Source organism: Cryptotermes secundus, unplaced genomic scaffold, assembly GCF_002891405.2.
Source record: "Cryptotermes secundus unplaced genomic scaffold, Csec_1.0 scaffold234, whole genome shotgun sequence".
Classification (NCBI taxonomy): Eukaryota; Metazoa; Arthropoda; class Insecta; order Blattodea; family Kalotermitidae; genus Cryptotermes; species Cryptotermes secundus.
In genome coordinates, this window is record NW_019725843.1 from 1916186 (window position 1) to 1934231 (window position 18046).

At 39.5% G+C, this 18046-nt stretch overlaps 1 protein-coding gene across 3 annotated transcripts in view; it reads left to right on the forward strand.

Moving 5' to 3' along the window:
• Nucleotides 1-18046, forward strand: part of LOC111863648 — a 365789-nt gene extending 347743 nt beyond the window's left edge. For all 3 annotated transcript variants that reach the window (XM_023850144.2, XM_023850146.2, XM_033751145.1), the window contains exons 5-6: nt 13867-14170; nt 15909-18046. In XM_023850144.2, the coding sequence (XP_023705912.1) occupies nt 13867-14170; nt 15909-16076 (472 nt within the window). In that variant the 3' untranslated portion in view covers nt 16077-18046. The remainder of the gene's footprint in view (nt 1-13866; nt 14171-15908) is intronic.

The window sequence follows — 18046 nt, forward strand, 5'->3', positions numbered from 1 at the left end:
GGGGGGGGGGAGAAAGTACATTCTTTGCTAGAAGGTTCCGAGGCTCCGCCCGCTTGTCCTTCTGGTAAGAGCAGAATCGAAGTGAAGACGTTAGGGTGGTTATAAGCAGTGGATTGAGACAGGGACCACGGAATTTTGATTTCTGAATTAGTGTCGACGTATATTCGTTTTGTTGCTTGAATCACGGCTGTGGTAACGAGCTTCAGATATCCCGAAGATGAACCGCTTGAAGCACTGGTGATTGCTTTTAAAAGGGGGGGGGGGAGAATGATGCTTAAACAGCGACAGAGAATCAAATTCCGTTGACAAAATTTTGAAGTTTGCGTTTACTGTGAAAATGAGGAGCAAGATATGGCCTCACATTTGACAGAATCCTGAGGGAAGATAGGAGGAAACTTGGACTGAGACTCAAGGCCGATGGGGCTGGAAAATTGCGAACTGCTTCAAGATTTGAAGGATTCAAATGTGTTAGGAACTGAAAGTGAAACTAAAGTGTCTAGTGAAAATGGAAAACACATTTGAATCATTAAGATGCAGTCCAGTTCAGAATATTACTGCTGGTCCTCGCCAGCACAGTCGTTCTTGGTTTCGAGCCCTTTCGGGACCCATGGCCTGATTTTACATTCCTTCCAATACGGTTTATGTTTTTGGAAATTTGATCTCTTCTTTGACGAGAGGAGGGGTTGTCTTTCTGAGTAGGTCTCACATTTGTTGCACCGTAATTTAGCACGACTGTACCCGCATTCACGCAGCGTTAAGCACAGGGACAACTTTACACTTAAGTTTAGTTTCATTTCTTCTGTTTCTCTGCCCTAACTGGAATGCTTTCAAGCCTGTTTCAAATTTGAAACCCCAGACTGCTCTATTTATTCCTAGGTCTTACAGTGTCTCGTTTTCCTTTGGTAGTATTTGTATGTGTGATTTTAATGATCTAATTGCGTACGTCGTTACGTAGTTTTGCCTTGTGCGAGTGTGATCGGCGTCTTATCCAGTCTGTGAATCTACCTCTTTGAGGTCATTCCAAGTAGCGCTACGAGGTGGAAACTGTGTAAAGCCTTTGTTATCTTGGGTTGCTCTGTCGCAAAACAAATCCTACTGAGATACAGCACTGAGAAACGTTGGCAATGTATACAGATGTCTTCCTGTTTTGGCGTAACAAGTCTGCAGTTAATCTAACGCGTGTGGGAATGATGATAAACGCGTACAGAGAATCTAATCTGGCAACCTGAAACAACGAGACAAATTAAGAGAACTAGAATGAGGCGTAAGGAGAAATTTATATTAATAAATAAGTGTAATTCCCGTTGACAATTCAGCGGAAAGTCTCATCGTTTGTCCCCTTGTCACCATCTCCTTTCTAGTCCTACATATTATCGAATGTTGCGTCGAGGCCGACGTTTAACCTGACTTTCCACTCAGCAGTAAACCGTATTTTTTTATACTCATATTGTATACCACACGTCACACATCCACATCAGAATCTTATCAGAACTCAGAATAGACACGATAAACTGAAATAAAAGAGTGCTAGCTCGTTCGTGACATACCATGAGAAGTATTAGCACTCGACAGATCATTGCTACTGTAACCCGCTTCTGTCTTAACTGAAACTGGGAGAACGTTTAGCAATGACGTTGGAAGAATAAAAATGCGCGTGTTTCTACCAACCTTTGAGTTCCTTACTACGCAACAGACACCGCTGTGCGCCAGCATCAATGAATCTCGCGCACACGAGTCACGTGCCCCGTTTCCACAATTTCTGAAACGGAATAACAGCAGAATGAAACAAACTGCCGTACCTGATGACGCAAATGATTGTTACGTAAGCACAATAATTCTGTTTTATATAAACCCAGAGAAGATTCGTCTTCCCTGTGGGAAAACCTGAAATAAAATTATCCCGAGTTCGAGGAATACGTCACCATTACTTGCAGTTATTCCTACAGCTGTCTTGTTCAAGCGTGGTACTTCCTGTTCAATATTCGGAACTGTACAGAGGTGAGCCTGAACGCATGGGTCTATTTAGAGAGGGATATTAAAGGGTTGAAATCCCCAAAGAATGGGCGCATAGGTAAGGTAAAGTTGTCCCTGTGCTTAACTGATTACTCACCACGCCATGAAGGCGTATGGGGGAGCGGATGTATAGATCCATATTTTCTTGAACTCGGCACAAGCTGAAGGTGAGTGGTCAGCTTCACTCCCCGGCCGCTTTTACAGCAAAATGATGCAGATCGGCTCTGTGAGGCTGCGTGGAATGTGGGTTAGGCTCCAGAACATGCTGAGCAAGGAGTGTTTCCGTTGTAGGAGTCGGGAATTCAATATGGAAATCAAAATATGATTGTGAAGCATGCAGTGCACGCTTGACAGGCCTGTTTCCCAGAATGAATTATAGATGAAACAATTAAGATTGCTGTCCGCTCCTCCTCTGTTACGTTAAATTCACGTGCAGCTATTGACTTAGTTCATACTATGCGTATTGTCCCGAAAATGTGGCGAGATATTTTCTTTCAAATATTGCTTCTTAGAAAAGAAGAGTCGCCTTATGAGTACGGCCATTAAAAATAAATATTTATTAGATAATTATAAGGCATTCTAATTAATAATTCTAATGCTATTTGTGAAAACACATAAACTCATAATTATGTTTAAGGTATTAAATTTTGAATTCATTATTTCTTAATAGCGCACACAGTGTTTAATTCTTTTTTTCTTACTGTCCTCAGAACTAAATGACATACTGATTATTTTTTTCCTGATATTTTAATTGGAGGAGTCGGTATAGCGACAACTAGTGCCTAGGTCAAGAAAATGTGGATCTATACATACACTCTCCCATACGCCTTCATAACGTAGGGCTTAATTATTTAAGCACAGGGACAACTTTACATTTATTCTGATAGAAAAAAGAAGGGGTCATCTTGTATTCGGACCTATACGGTATTCAAATTGCCGAAAAATTGAAATTATGTTTCACAATTCACTCTTATGAAAGACACTAAAAATATGAATATATATAAACACTACCATCTTCTGGGTTGCAACTCCGTGTAATTCGGAAGAAAGCCCGATGTTTCGGAGGAACATCACTTCCATCTTCAAGGTAGGATTCTAAGCCGAGCAATGAACAAGCAAGGAGCAACCAACTGGTAGATGCTGGTTTCTTGCTCGGCTTACTCTCCGACTGTGAGGATGGATGCGATATAATCCCTCGGGACGTGGGAATTCTTCCGGACTATACGGCGTTGCAAACGGAAAGACCCAACTCTAAACACTCGTCACTGTGAGAACTTGCAATCTAACAGGTACGAGTATAGGCCTGTATTTATTTATTAAATATATTCTTCAAACCAGCACTGTAATAGACTTTTTCCTTTGGCGCTACAGCCCCAATTTGGGCCTTTGGCCTACCTCCATGAAACTCTCCGTTTCACTTCGGTTTGCTAGATCTCAGACATTCGGTAGGACTCCTTGGGCGGGGGATCAGCTTGTCGCAAGTCCTCTACCTGTGCACAAACAGAAAAACACACACACANTATACATTCACTCTCCCATACACCTTCATAACGTAGTGCTTAATTATTTAAGCACAGGGACAACTTTACATTTATTCTGATAGAAAAAAGAAGGGGTCATCTTGTATTCGGACCTATACGGTATTCAAATTGCCGAAAAATTGAAATTATGTTTCACAATTCACTCTTATGAAAGACACTAAAAATATGAATATATATAAACACTACCATCTTCTGGGTTGCAACTCCGTGTAATTCGGAAGAAAGCCCGATGTTTCGGAGGAACATATCACTTCCATCTTCAAGGTAGGATTCTAAGCCGAGCAATGAACAAGCAAGGAGCAACCAACTGGTAGATGCTGGTTTCTTGCTCGGCTTACTCTCCGACAGTGAGGATGGATGCGATGTAATCCCTCGGGACGTGGGAATTCTTCCGGACTATACGGCAATCTAACAGGTACGAGTATAGGCCTGTATTTATTTATTAAATATATTCTTCAAACCAGCACTGTAATAGACTTTTTCCTTTGGCGCTACAGCCCCAATTTGGGCCTTTGGCCTACCTCCATGAAACTCTCCGTTTCACTTCGGTTTGCTAGATCTCAGACATTCGGTAGGACTCCTTGGGCGGGGGATCAGCTTGTCGCAAGTCCTCTACCTGTGCACAAACAGAAAAACACACACACAAACACTAAACATCCATGCCTTGAGTGGGATTCGAACCCACGATCCATGTTTCCAAGCGAGCGATGACAGTGCACGTTTTAGACCGCTCGGCTACCGTGACCGGCATTGTAATATTACTAAATTAAAAAATAAGATAAACTAGATTTCCACGCAGTCTTTACGCGATAGTGATACTGATTTTATGAACATTATCCAGATGTTGTTATCAATAAAAGCCCAGCACAGGATAAAAATCCAAAAAGTCAATAATTGTATTCATGTGCCATCGTCATATTTGCATTGCTTTGTTGTTTTCCTTAATTGATATTATATTCAGGATGTTGTCGATTTTAAACCTGCGACGTCGGAAATGTACGTGTACAATCCCATTTGATTAACTGTCTCCAAAGCCCCAAGTCCTGCAGGGGAAAAGCGTGTTGGATATGAAATACGTGTTTCGCTTTTTTCTGTACAATGTTTGTTCAAAAAATCTTTCCTTTAAAAATTTAGCGAGACATGCGCAGAAGCACATAGAGGTTTTCATGTAAAATCGTCGTTAAACATGTCCAAATAAAAATGTAAATGCTTGAACAAATGTTTCGTAGATTTCTCAAAAGGTTGGGAACGAGCCCAGAATTGAGTATGAATTCTTCGGGATGGTTTAACATGCGCATGCGCAAATTGAAGGGTAATGAAGCGAGTAACCACGTTAGTGTCAGTGTTTGTGTTGTTGCGATAAGCTGAATGACAAACGCTGTCATTGTTCTTGAAATTGACTCTTTGCCCACACAGGTGTCCGGGGCGCTATCCGAACTGAATGACACGTGACTGTCATGGGCTGTACACGACGCACATTGACTTCGCAAATTCCCCAGTGCTCTTAATCATTCATACGAAATGTCACACAGGATGAGTGATTAATTCTCCGCACTTTATTCATGTGGCTTCACTTCACACGTTACTAGGAAACAATATAGGAGATTTGTTAATATGTAGCGAACTAAACTGGATGAAACCGGCTTTGTAAAATGCGTTTAAATAGAAAAGAAACGTATTTTAAAGAGTTTCGCAATAAATTTTATGTAAGTAATATCGCTGTTCAAGTTCTTGAGGTCCCCACATTTTATTATACTTACATAAAATTTGTTTGGAACCTCTTTAAAGTACGTTTCTTTTCTATTTAAACGGATTTTACGAAGCCGGTTTCATCCAGTTTAGTTCGCTACATATTAACAAATCTCGTATATTGTTTCCTAGTAACGTGTGAAGTGAAGCAGGATAACGCCACGGAGCTCAGCCTATCTTGAGAAAACGACAATTGTGCACGTCAAATGGTTTGCCCCCACTGTCTGCCGTACCATTATGCTCGTCTTCGTTCTACATACAAACAAGCTCCGTGGCCTTTAGTCCGCAAGCGAACTATACTGACCGAGCGACCGCCGCTTGTCGCCGAAGTTAGTGCCAGCTTTTGCGGATAGAGGGTGTCACGTGGTCAGCGCAACGAATCCCCACGGCCGTTAATTTCGGTTTTCTAGACCGGAGCCGCTATGTTTTCATTTAAGTAGCTCCTCAGTTATCTTCACGAGGCTGAGTGTACCCCGTTCAAGACCCACTACTTTTCAGAAGATCTGCTATCGCCGGGAATCGAACCCGTACCTCTTGAACTGTAGCCAGGAACTCTTACCACTAGACCACAGAGGCGGTCGGAGACTTTCTAATTTATCATTTAAATCATGCTGGACGTTACATAAACTATACAGCTGAAAATGACATCGTTAAATGAACCATAAGCCATTGAAACAAATCGAAATGTCAAGTTACGTTACCAGCTTTTGGGGCACACTATAGACCCGTGTGGCTTGAGATAAATGCTCCCGACGTACCTTGTCTATTTTCTGTCCTTCGGCTTATCTCCTGGTTCGTAAATGATGTGTGTGAGCTTAGTTTAACTATTAACCAGCTTCATTGACGCAGAAATTATTTTATTATGGAGAAGCGCAGAGATGCTGACCTTAATGTTAAGGACTGCGTGTGATAATGTAGCGTTCCAGCGCCGTTGCATGCTCGTACTTTGACTGGACTCTGTTTTCAAAGAACGAACGTCATTAATTTAATAAGTGCCGTTAGTTGAGATAAATTCAATATATTTTCGTCGTGTTTGTTGAATATACACGTATATGGAAATATAATCATAAAGACTGTGTAATTGATAAAAATTGTATACCTTATAAACAGACCAGTTGGGTCCATCACAAACAGGGACTACGTCACTCATCTACAAACCAATGAACTTTCTGTAACAAAACTGTACAGTATATAACGCCTTGTAGTCCGTTGCAAGTCAACCGATGTGACGGAGGAAAATATCACCCACGTCTTCAGGGTCGTTAAGCCGAGCAAGATATTAGTGTGAAAGCAGGTGGCAAGCCGGCTTATTCGAACCTGAAGATGGAGACGATATATTCCTCCGAAACGTTATTTGACTTTCAACGGACTAAATTAACTAACTTCATTGAGATGGGCCCTTCTTCAGAAGCCGCTTATTGTGCAGCTACTCAAGAACTTCCAAAATTTTATGGAACCCGAAGGTTCATTACCGTGTTCACAAGAACCCTCCACTGGTCCCTATCCTGGACCAATCAATCCAGTTACTACCACCTCATCCTACCTCTATAAGTTCCATTTTAATATTACCCACCCACCTGCGTGTTTTTCTTCTGGCTTTCCCACCAGTATCCTGTATGCATTCCTGTTCGCCCCCATTCGTGCTACATGGTCTGTCCATCTCATCCTCCTTGACTTCATAATTCTAATTATACTGGGAGAAGAGAACATGTTATGAAGCTCCTCATTATGCAGTTTTCTCCACCCTCCTATCACTTCATCCCTCTTCGGTCCAAATATTCTCCTCAACACCCTCTTCTCAAACACCCTCAGTCTGTGTTCCTCCCTTAATGTCAGCGACCAAGTTTCACACCAATACAGAACCACAGGCAAAATTATAGTTTCGTATATTTTAATTTTTACGTTTTTAGACAGCAGACGAGAAGACACAAGGTTCTGGACTGAATGGTAGCAAGCATTACCCAAGTCTAATCTCCTCTTAATTTCCTCTTGAATCAAATTTGGTTTGTTATAGTCGTTCCCAAATATCAGAACTGTGCCAAATTTTCAGAGGATCTGTTAGCTATCTTTATGTCATGATTTTGCCCTCATTTTGGTGACGAGACAGTAACATATTCTTAGTTTTCATTGTGTTTACCTCTAGACCAATCTCCTTACTAGCGTCAGTTGAATTAATCACTTTTTCTTTATGGTATCTGTGTTATCTCCCAATTGATTCACGTCATCAGCACAGAGTAGCAGCTGATATATCCCACTTAATTTCAGTCCCATCTGGTTTTCCTGGACCTTCCTAATGACACAGTCTAAAACAAATTTCAAAAGAAATGGCGATAAAACATCTCCTTGTTTCAAACAGTTTTTGATAGGAAACGTATCAGACACATGTGTACCTATACGAACTTTACTATACGTTTCATTTAAACACATTTTAATTAGCCTAATTTCTTTGGTACTCAACTTTCTGTGAGAATATTGTGTAACAATTCTCTTCTAACTGAATTATAGGCTTTCTTGAAGTCTACGAATAGCTGATGTGCTGTCTCATTGTACTCCCATTTTTTCTCCAGTATCTGATGAATGCAAAAGATCTAATCTGTAGTTGATCTGTTACGTCGAACAGTATGCATCCTGTTGTGTCATTTTTTCAATGGCTTTTCCAGCCCATTTAGGGCCCTGGCCTCTTATTCAGTACCGTAATCATTTTACAGACGGTAGGACTCCTTGGACGAGTGATCAGCCGGTCGCAAGGCCTCTACCTAAACACAGGATAACACAAACACAGAATAAACGCAAACACACACCAAACATCCGTGCCTTATGTGGGATTGGAACCCACGATCCCGGCTTCCGGGATCTCTCTAAGATCCATTTTAATATTGTCCACCCACCTACGCATTGGTCATCCCAGTGTTATCACGACTAATAAACAAAATTCTAAATTCGCACAACACATCTAGGAAACGGGACATATATGTGTACATTTGACACGATGGACCAAACCATGAATGAATGAATGAATGTATAAGGGGTGGGCCTGCTTGGCCCTTGCACCGCGACCACAGTGATCTATTGTGCCTCCCCTTCTGATTATCCCCTCAACAAACCCGCACTTCGAATGAAGCGTAGGATTTTGTACGTGGGGACGTCGAAATAGTCACTTGGTTCCATAAAATATTGACCCAAATGGCGCAATATTAAATAAGCTAAAGCCTCACATTCACACAGGATATGTGTGGCTGTATCGTTTTTACTTCTTGACACCTCTCACAAGTTGGACTATTGCTTAGTCCCAGTTTGAAGAAAGTATTACATATAGAAAGGGAGGGACCCAAACTCAGCACACCAGAAAGATATTATATATACATAACATATGACATAACAAAGAAAGGTCTACAGATGAACAATACATTTCCGGATATGCATAACCCCATATTCGATAGTCTAATATAAATACACAACAAATAACCCCACCCCTACTACATCCCTTCAACCACTCACAGTATCCTCCCCCCTACCTCATACCACTCGACTCTACACAAACACTTAACACAGATACAGTGACTCCCCCAACAAGTAGTCTAGACTGAACCGCTACAGCATCAGCACAGGAAGTGAGTGGCCTGTACACATACACGTAAGTACGTTTACTAAGCAACCTGAGAACGAGTTTAATAACGACACACTCACAAGCTTCACCTCAAAATAATTAAATAATATTGTTACAGATCACTCCAAGTGATACACAGAATAATGAGCATAGGCTCAACAAGACGATAGCAAGGTCAAAACCCCACTGTCCAATTTACGAGAGAAGATCCCGATACGTTGCCGGCCAGCACTGTAATTGCTTCTACCGCCGGATAAGCATATCAACATGTAGCGATCACAAAGTTTTAAGAGATTTCTTGAAAAATATCTCATTTCTATACAATTTTAATATTAATGTTTATGTTTTAATTTTTAATTCTAAATTTTCCTGCCTAAGTATTTATGTTTTAACTGAAAATTCAATTTATGCGTTTAAAACTCACAAGAATATAACATGGATCCATATTGAAATTATATGAAATTCAAGAACTAGGACTAGTATCATTGTAGGCCTGATGGTGGCACAATATAAGGGTCGAAACATGTAGCGTCAACAGCAAAATGAAACGAATGTTGTTACAATAGTGTCTATTTTGCTTTTCAGGAATATTGTTGTGTAATTGTCCCCATCATACACGCTATATATTCTATATGTCAGGTCGAAACCCACACTGATGATACCCAATAATTGCATCTACATATGGATTTAACCTTGATTGAAGGATATTGGAAAATATTTGTAAGAAGTTGAGAACAGTTATATCCCATGATAATTACTACAGTCAGTGATATCGCCCTTCTTGTAAATTAGTACAGTAATGGACTCCTACCACTGTACAGGCAATTCTTCCTTACTCCAAACAGAATTCACGAGTCTGTGGATCTTGGACCGTAAAGTTTCGCCTCACACTTGAATCAGTTCTGCCGGAATTAGATCACTACCGGGCAGTTTGTACTGTTTTAAATTTGCAATAGTAATTTGGAATTCGCCGGTCACGGTAGCCGAGCGGTCTAAGGCATGTACTGTCTTCGCTCGCTTGGAAACCGGGATCGTGGGTTCGAATCCCACTCAGGGCATGGATATTTAGTTTGTGTGTGCGTTTTTCTGTGTCTGTGTACAGGTAGAGGCCTTGCGACGAGCTGATCACCCGCCCAAGGAGTCCTACCGAATGTGTAAGATCTAGAAAAACCGAAGTGAACGGAAAAGTTCATGGAGGTAGGCCTAGGCCCACTGGGGCTGTAGTGCCAAGGGGGAAAAAAAATTGGAACTCAAAAGGACTAGAGTCAGGTACTAATGGTTCAGCTGTATGCGTTTCTATCTGCCTAAGATCACTGACCCTATGTACAGTCTTGTGTTTAAGCATCCTGTTTCATTACTATATACTACCTCATTTACATACAATTTTCCGACATTAATGCAATTGTTTATTTCTTGTTTCACATTTGCTTTCGCTATTAACACAATATGTTTCGGCCCCAAATGACCATCCTCAGTTGTCCCATTATGCCAAACCTGCTACACTGCACTGAGTATTGTCCATTCCACACGCGCATAACTGAACATTTCGTAATTAAAGTGTTACAATTGAACTCAACTCTTGTGCATGTTACAGTTCACGCCATTTGCAATAAATTAAAAATCGTTAACATTTTTAATTATATAAAAATTCCGCAGATAGGGACTAGTTCTATCAATTGTGCCCAACTGAGTAGGTTTTACCTGAAGCGGAGACAGAATCCAGCCTTCGAAAGGCTGTGTTTTGAAAAAATAAACAGGACGGTTTTTAGATAAAGACAAGACGATGGATAATGTCCAAAAATATAATATTTGTGCTTACGTACCATCGACACAAATTTTGGATCTTAAATTTATTAATGTTACGATGTGAGAACATTGTACTTTTGACAGATTTTTGGATATGGTAAAGTTTACTACCGGAGTGTTTCATGGAGGTAGGCCTAGGCCCAAATGAGGGCTGTAGCGCCAATGAAAGAAAAAAAAAAAAGAAAAGAAAGAAATAGACTTGAAAGGATTCTGACGATGGTGTATACTGTGCTTCTTTTGGCTTATTTTGGACTTCACCCATCGTCCGGTATATAAAAGACAAAAAAAAAAACGACGTTTCGGAGACTGGATCTGTCCAGACAGATCCAGTCTCCGAAACGTCGTGGTTTTTATATGCCGTACGATGGGTGAAGTCCAAAATAAGCCAAAAGAAGTAAAAGAAAGAAAGTTTACTACTCTCAGTCCATTATAATTAATATTTTCGTGTAAACTTTCGTCCCTAATTGTTGGTTTGAAAATGTCTTCCCTACCTATTTCGGCATTGAAATCTCCCTTTCAGCAGATTACACTGCTATATATACCAGAATATAAGTAATCTTCATAACTACCTCTGTGAGAACCTCAAGTTCTACGCATTCGTAGGCTTTATATGTTGATCGCGTTTAGTATAATGATTTATTGGTTTCAAAGGTCGAACCTTCTACTAGTTGACACTAGTGACGTCAGAGGTAAGGTGATAATGAACTGTTGATAATCAGTGAGAAGATGAGTAGAGTCACCAATAACTCCAGCAATGACTCGTATCTCACATCTTCAGATACGATATCTCGGTTGCATAATCTTTGATTGTTTGTAGGGGCAAATTTAAGGATTCCGAGAGAAATATTTACACGCAGAATATGCTTCGCAATTGGACGATTTATACAGGACGCCATGCCACCCTTTAAACCACAAACATAGTCTATACTATTTTGATTTCGTCCGATTCAAATCCCTACACAAAACGAATTACAAAGTTTAAAAACAGGTTTGAAAAATAATATGACGAAACGTCCTTAGGGTCTGTAGGTAAACTAGGCTACGTCTGTTGCCCGGTATATAAACTACACGTATTAGAACGTCCAAGACGGCCACGTTTCACAGCCGTTGAAACAGATAAAATCATTTAAATGAGTGGACGTTCCGCAGCCGTCAAAATATTTCGTTGGGATAATGCACAGTAATGTTGTCAGCTTGACATTGTATTGACACTAGCTGACAAGTTTACGATGTAGTAGTAAATATAGACCTACTGATTTCTTTCACATTCTTCGCTGGCCATATCAATGAGATTGAGATGGTTGGGTCACGTAGCACGAAAGGCAGAGATGCGAATTCAGAAAACCCGAAGAGGCCGCTTGGGAGATGATAACATCGTAGTATAAAGGGTCTGAAAAAATAGGGTGTGAAAATATGGATTGCTGGCGAGGACCAGCATCAATTGTATACGACAGACCAATCCTCTCGTCAGAGAGGATGTTACATAAGGTCTATACCGCAAGAGTTCAGCTGAAAAATTCTTTAATCGTGGGTCTCAAGGGGCTTCACGCCGAGAGGAACTGATTGGCGATAAACTGCTAGTCGCAAAGTAACTTTGACTTTGACAACAAGTTCATTTGTGAGTAGTATTAGCCAGCGGGCAACAGCATGAGCACAAAAGCTGAAGAATCTCCATAGCTGAAAGCTGTTACCAATCAACGAGAAGGGAAGACCATAAAAGAGTGAGTCTTAGCGTATGCTGTAGTGATTTTGTAAAGTGCGTAAATCAGAGATAGTGTTACAATTACTTGTAGTTCGAGTTGTGTGTGTAAGTGGTCAATAAATGGAGTCACCAATCCAAACCCCGTCTATAGTCACACATACAATTTAGCAACAAAAAAGGTTGGCATTTTCCGTAAACCAAAGAAAAAGTAGTAGATAGGATTTGAGCTTCTCATAGCTGTGGTTATGCAGAGTCCTATCTTCTGGGATGTAACGCCATGTAGTCAGCTGTAAATCAGCCGGCGTTTCGGAAGAACACGTCGCCTCCATCTTCAGGGTCTAAGAATAAGCCGAGCAAGAATCCAGACTGGAAGCAGGTGGCAAGCAGAGCACGGCTTATTCTGCGACCCTGAAGATGGAGGCGACGTGTTCTTCCGAAACGCCGGTTGACAGTAGTAGGGATTTAAATTTAGAACCGCATGAAAGTACAATTGTAAAATACGTGTACTTCTGATACAGGAAATGCATATAAATTCATAACAGTTGTGTATAAAGTTTGACTGAAAGTCGTGGTACCAGCGTTAGAGGATCCTGGTCACTTCTTTCGAAACTCGTCATGATTTCTTAGAAGTCGGTTGATTTGAATGCCTTCATCGATTGCAATAAAAAATAACGTAGCGTGGTTCCAAGAAACGTTGTAGACGGGGGCATAGTCACAAAAAGAACTTGTTTGTACAGACACGTTCTAATTGACTGTGTGTCAGCGGTTATTTTGCGAATGTGTGTAAAAAAGTTACGATTCTCTTGTCTGGAACGTTTTACTCCGCATTCTCCTCTCTCTATCTTCTTCTCCTGCCAACTTTCTGCAGCTTACTTCCCCCTCCCCTCTTTTCCCGAAACATTTTTATTGTTATTGTCTGCGCGCGGTAATATTCAATCACGGGGAATTAAGTTTTTTCCTGCAACGCTATTCGTTCAGATAAAACCTTACAACCAATGACGACGTGTCGCTGTGACGTCACGAGCAAGGTTTAAAACGGCAATCGGCGAAGGACGGCGGTTTAGAAGTGCGCCGAGCTCAAATCGTTTGAGAGCGTGGCAAGGGTCGCAGTGCGCTGCTCCGTGTAGGAGTTTTGTGCTGCAAGTCTTGTAGTTACTGTGTGTAATATGCCCTGCGAAAAATATTGAAAGAATCTCAGAGAAGCGGGCATTATATACGTAACAACATCGAAACTAGTCGTTTTGTTAAGAAGTGAAGTCATTACATACTAGTGCAGTCTCGCTGAACCAAGTGTTTTGGTACAGAAGACTTTAAAGTTCCTAGAACATTAAACCAAAGCTTTGAAGTTTTGAACTTCATTACAAAGTTTCTACCTCGTGAACGCTTTGACAAAGACTTAAAATGGTTGGTACAAATGCTACAATGATTGCTATTCGAATGGTTCGCAGCAAATTGAGAAAGAGAGACGAGAACGGCGTTCGACAGGACCACGTTATGTTGCATTCTGCACAACAACAGAACAACAATCATTGTCACCACAACAATAACAACAACAGTGGGACTGCAACGCCTCCAGCAGCTGCAACTGGAGGAACTACCATTCCCACAGTGTCAGCGACTGTCATCTATCCTCCTCCCGTGCCGTCTCCAGCAGACGCCGCAACTGCTGCCAATGGTCTCAGCAACACACCTCGCCAGTTCATATGGCAGATCCCGGCCACACACCCCTACGCCATGTACAAAAACGACAAGGTAAATATGATGAAATTTCGTCTTTAAACAGGCAGTGTTAAAGGGTAGATGAGTCCGGCATTTTTTAGTGATCCAACGTAGAAATATCAGCGTTAAATTTAATAAACCGTGGTATGCAAAAAAAGGCAAAACATTGTCTACTGTAATGTGTCCATGACCAAATTTATTTCGAACAAAAAATGAGTTTAAGATCACAGTTTCTCCAATAATTTGAAAAATATTTAACACGTATTCAGTGACCCCTTTGAAAATCTGACAAATTGCAAGAATTTGTATTGATAACCGGAAGAGCAAACAAATTCATAAACATAATATGACTTACAAGGTCATATAGGCTATATTCTTGTTACGTCTCCGTGACTGCACGTTTGGTGTAATTGTTGATACATACCATACATAATTTCATAACGAATTCTTATACATGGTTAGAATATATTCTTGTTGGCAAGTTGTCGCCACTGCTACGCGAAGTTAACGTGCCGAAACTACCAGCAAAGCTTATTTTCCCCACTGTTAGCTATATTCATTATGTGACAGAAGAGTCTTTTTTCTTACCGCTGACCCATTTCTTCATTGAAGTCGTACTTTGCCTCGAACTATGTTCCTGGTTTGAGGGGATGAAAAACTCTTATTTATTGTATATATAAAAAAATATGTGTGTGGCAAATTTCAGTTTTAGGGCGAGGGCACACCAAGGAAACTGGCAACCGCAACGAACCGCAATTTCCGAGAATTGTTATCAGCCTGAGTTGAAAACGTGTTACTCAATGGAGCAACGCAAATTGAGGAAACGGCAACCCAGTTGATAATTCTCGATAGTTGCGGTTGCCAGTTTCCTTGGTGTGCCTTCCCCCCCTAACATTTTGAACATGCAGCCAGTGATTATTGCTCCTATCCAGGGAAGATACAATTTGTTATCAGAAAGAGCAGCGAATTCATTGCCCAAAAAGTTTCAATAACAATACAAACTCAAGACATGACCACTGTTATTGATCCTTGTAAAATATGATAAACAGAAAGCAATCCTTGTCTTTAACGTTGATCTGTGAAGGCAGAAAGAGATGAACCGTATTGTGCATATTGATGAGCCGTGACTAGCTTTCATTTTTCATTTGTTTATTTCTGGTTCTGTGAATTTGAGAAATCGTTAGCTTTCACTAAGACAGCAGAGTAAACATGGAAATAAACAGTTGATCCCAATGGTAAATGCAGCAACCTGGAACTTAAACCTGGTTATAAATTTTGTACCATGTTAGTCAGTGCCTTACCTTATGAATTGTTAATGCATTTCTGAGTGTTAGAAGAGTACCAGAAGTTCTCTTGCTGTCAAAACTGAGATGTCCATTACAGCAGCATTTCCAAAAGTGGAAACTTTCTTCCAGGCTCCAAAAAAAAATTCAAATAATCTAATTATTACAATGTATGAATAATTTTATAAGAAAAAGGTAACATTAAATTGCAAACATACAATGTAAATTAGAAAGTATTTTATAGATAAAATTAAGGTTTATTATTTTTATTCACAGAAAGGTGTCCTAAGAAAGAATTGGGGAACCCCTGTGTTAACAATAGAGTTACCCTTCAAAGTATACATTCCAAGAAGTTTGAAACATGTTTTATTGTTTGCTGTCTAATATTATATTCCGTGAGGTAGAACCTTTTGGAGTGATTTCACTGTTGTGCACCCCAATGAACTTTGCTTATTGTGACATTTATCATGAATTGTTTATGCTTGCAGGAAACTCTTGTACATCCCCTCCCTTCAGAACAGCCTGGATTTTGCCGTGGATTCCGGAAGAATCTTCAGGGACGCTGGAAGCGCTTGGTAAAAAGGAAACCAATCAATGAAACCTATACAATCCCACCAGAACTTCGAGATCAACTGAAAAACATCTACGTTTATTAACGGACATTCTCACAACAGTCATTTGAGGGAATCAAAATATAAATACTTGAACAGTTCCTGTGTCTTAAGTTTGCAAGTTTGTAAAATTAAGAACAATATGCATTTTATATCACATGAATGCTGTAAACCAGAGTACCATTACAAGAAGCACAATGTATGCTGTTTTATTTGTTAATTTTGGATACATTTTAATGAAAGGGTAATATGTGAATTTGAAAATCAAAATTTTGAGTTGTATTTGACTGCACGAATTTTAAATATAAGATGGCATTCCACCGATATACAATGCCGACATCGTCACTTGATACAGGCATGCAGATAGACTTGGTAATGATTCAGGTAGTTGGTAGAAAGCAAAGCTTGTGAAGTCTGCAGACCATTTCTTCTGAAACACAAGAAGGAGAGACATGTGTCATGTCTATAGTGAGAATGGTATATAATGTTGTACTTTGGTTTCTGGCAGATCAGGTCGCTGTTTGTGTGTCATCAAAAGGACAGTTGCCACCCTTCTAAATGACAAGCTTTTTAACTTCTACTTAATTAAAAGTTAAGCAAGTCAAGACTGTAAAGATGACTAGTTGCGAATTTTGCTTGGAATTTATCTGGCTAGTTGACCAAAATGGAAGCAAATTTTTGTGTTGGTATTCCTTATGGCTGGTAGAAGTCCCATCATTAGGAATGACGCACAAAACTGTGATGGTACGGATGTGATATCAAATGTTGTACAGTAGAGCAGTAAAGTCAAGCCCATGATATTATTATGTAAATATTTTAAAAATTAGTATTATTATTTTATATGATAAATGCCTCCTACATACATTTTATGCTTGCTGGTGAAGAAGCAGAAAGCAGCGGTTGCCGTATCGAGAATAACAAGTATTTTTTTTTGGCTCATATTGAGCTCCGTTTAGATTGTTATTGGGGTATTGTACAAATGGAGGCATTGAAATATAATGTACCAGCATCGCTTTACAGATTGCAAGTGTAATAGTTGTTTAGTTCCACAGACTAGTACAACATCTGTCAGTTTAAATATTAAGTTAAAAATTACTGAATATTATATAGAAGAAATGTAAAATTATTGCAACACTCAGCTGTAATTTTCATGAGATTTTCTCACTGATAAAATTTCAAGCTTGTTGAGCCAAATTAAAAAAAAAAAGATATATGGAACTCAAAATTAATCTGTGTCTGGTTTTCCTGAAATCCCATTTTGAATAATTTTGTTCATCATACAAATTAACTAATTTTACAGAGGATAACTTGTGAAGAGAAAATAATTGAGAATTCCTATTTATTAATTAGAAAACAAAAATATACTGCTACAATCTATGATGATAATTTGTAAATAACACTGTGTACATACGTTTCTTAGTTATTGTGTGTATGTTTAAGTACATGTCAGTTTCAATCATTTTAACAATGGAAAAAGAGTAAGATTTTTGATTCAGACACTAGTCATGGATTTATGCCAAAATATGCAGATGCAGAATTTGGAATGAAAGGCAAAGTTATAGGAGCATGCAAAATTGCTCAGTGCCAATAAACATAACTGTGCGATATTTATGATCACGAATTGTGCGTCATTAATATAACAATTTTACGTTACCTTGTTTAAATTATTTTAGATCATTTGGCTATTAATACCTTTAGTATTGAAGCATTCTTGCCAGTAGTGAACAGTCCAAATATATCCAAAGCATGCGCACAATTTTGCTGATGTTCTCCCTTAACTTTGGCCTACATATGTAACAGAATACCACTTATGACCAACTGGAACTGCACAGTTATTTAAAACAGTACATTTATGATCTGAAGTATTTTTAATGTTAGTGTTAATGGTTAAACTTCATGCAAGTTTTCATTTCATGTCTGATCATTCCATCCTTACAACTCTGACTTACATTTGTAAGAAAATACATACCTGTTTCAGAGATTTTGAAATAAATAAAGTTGAATACCTTCTGATA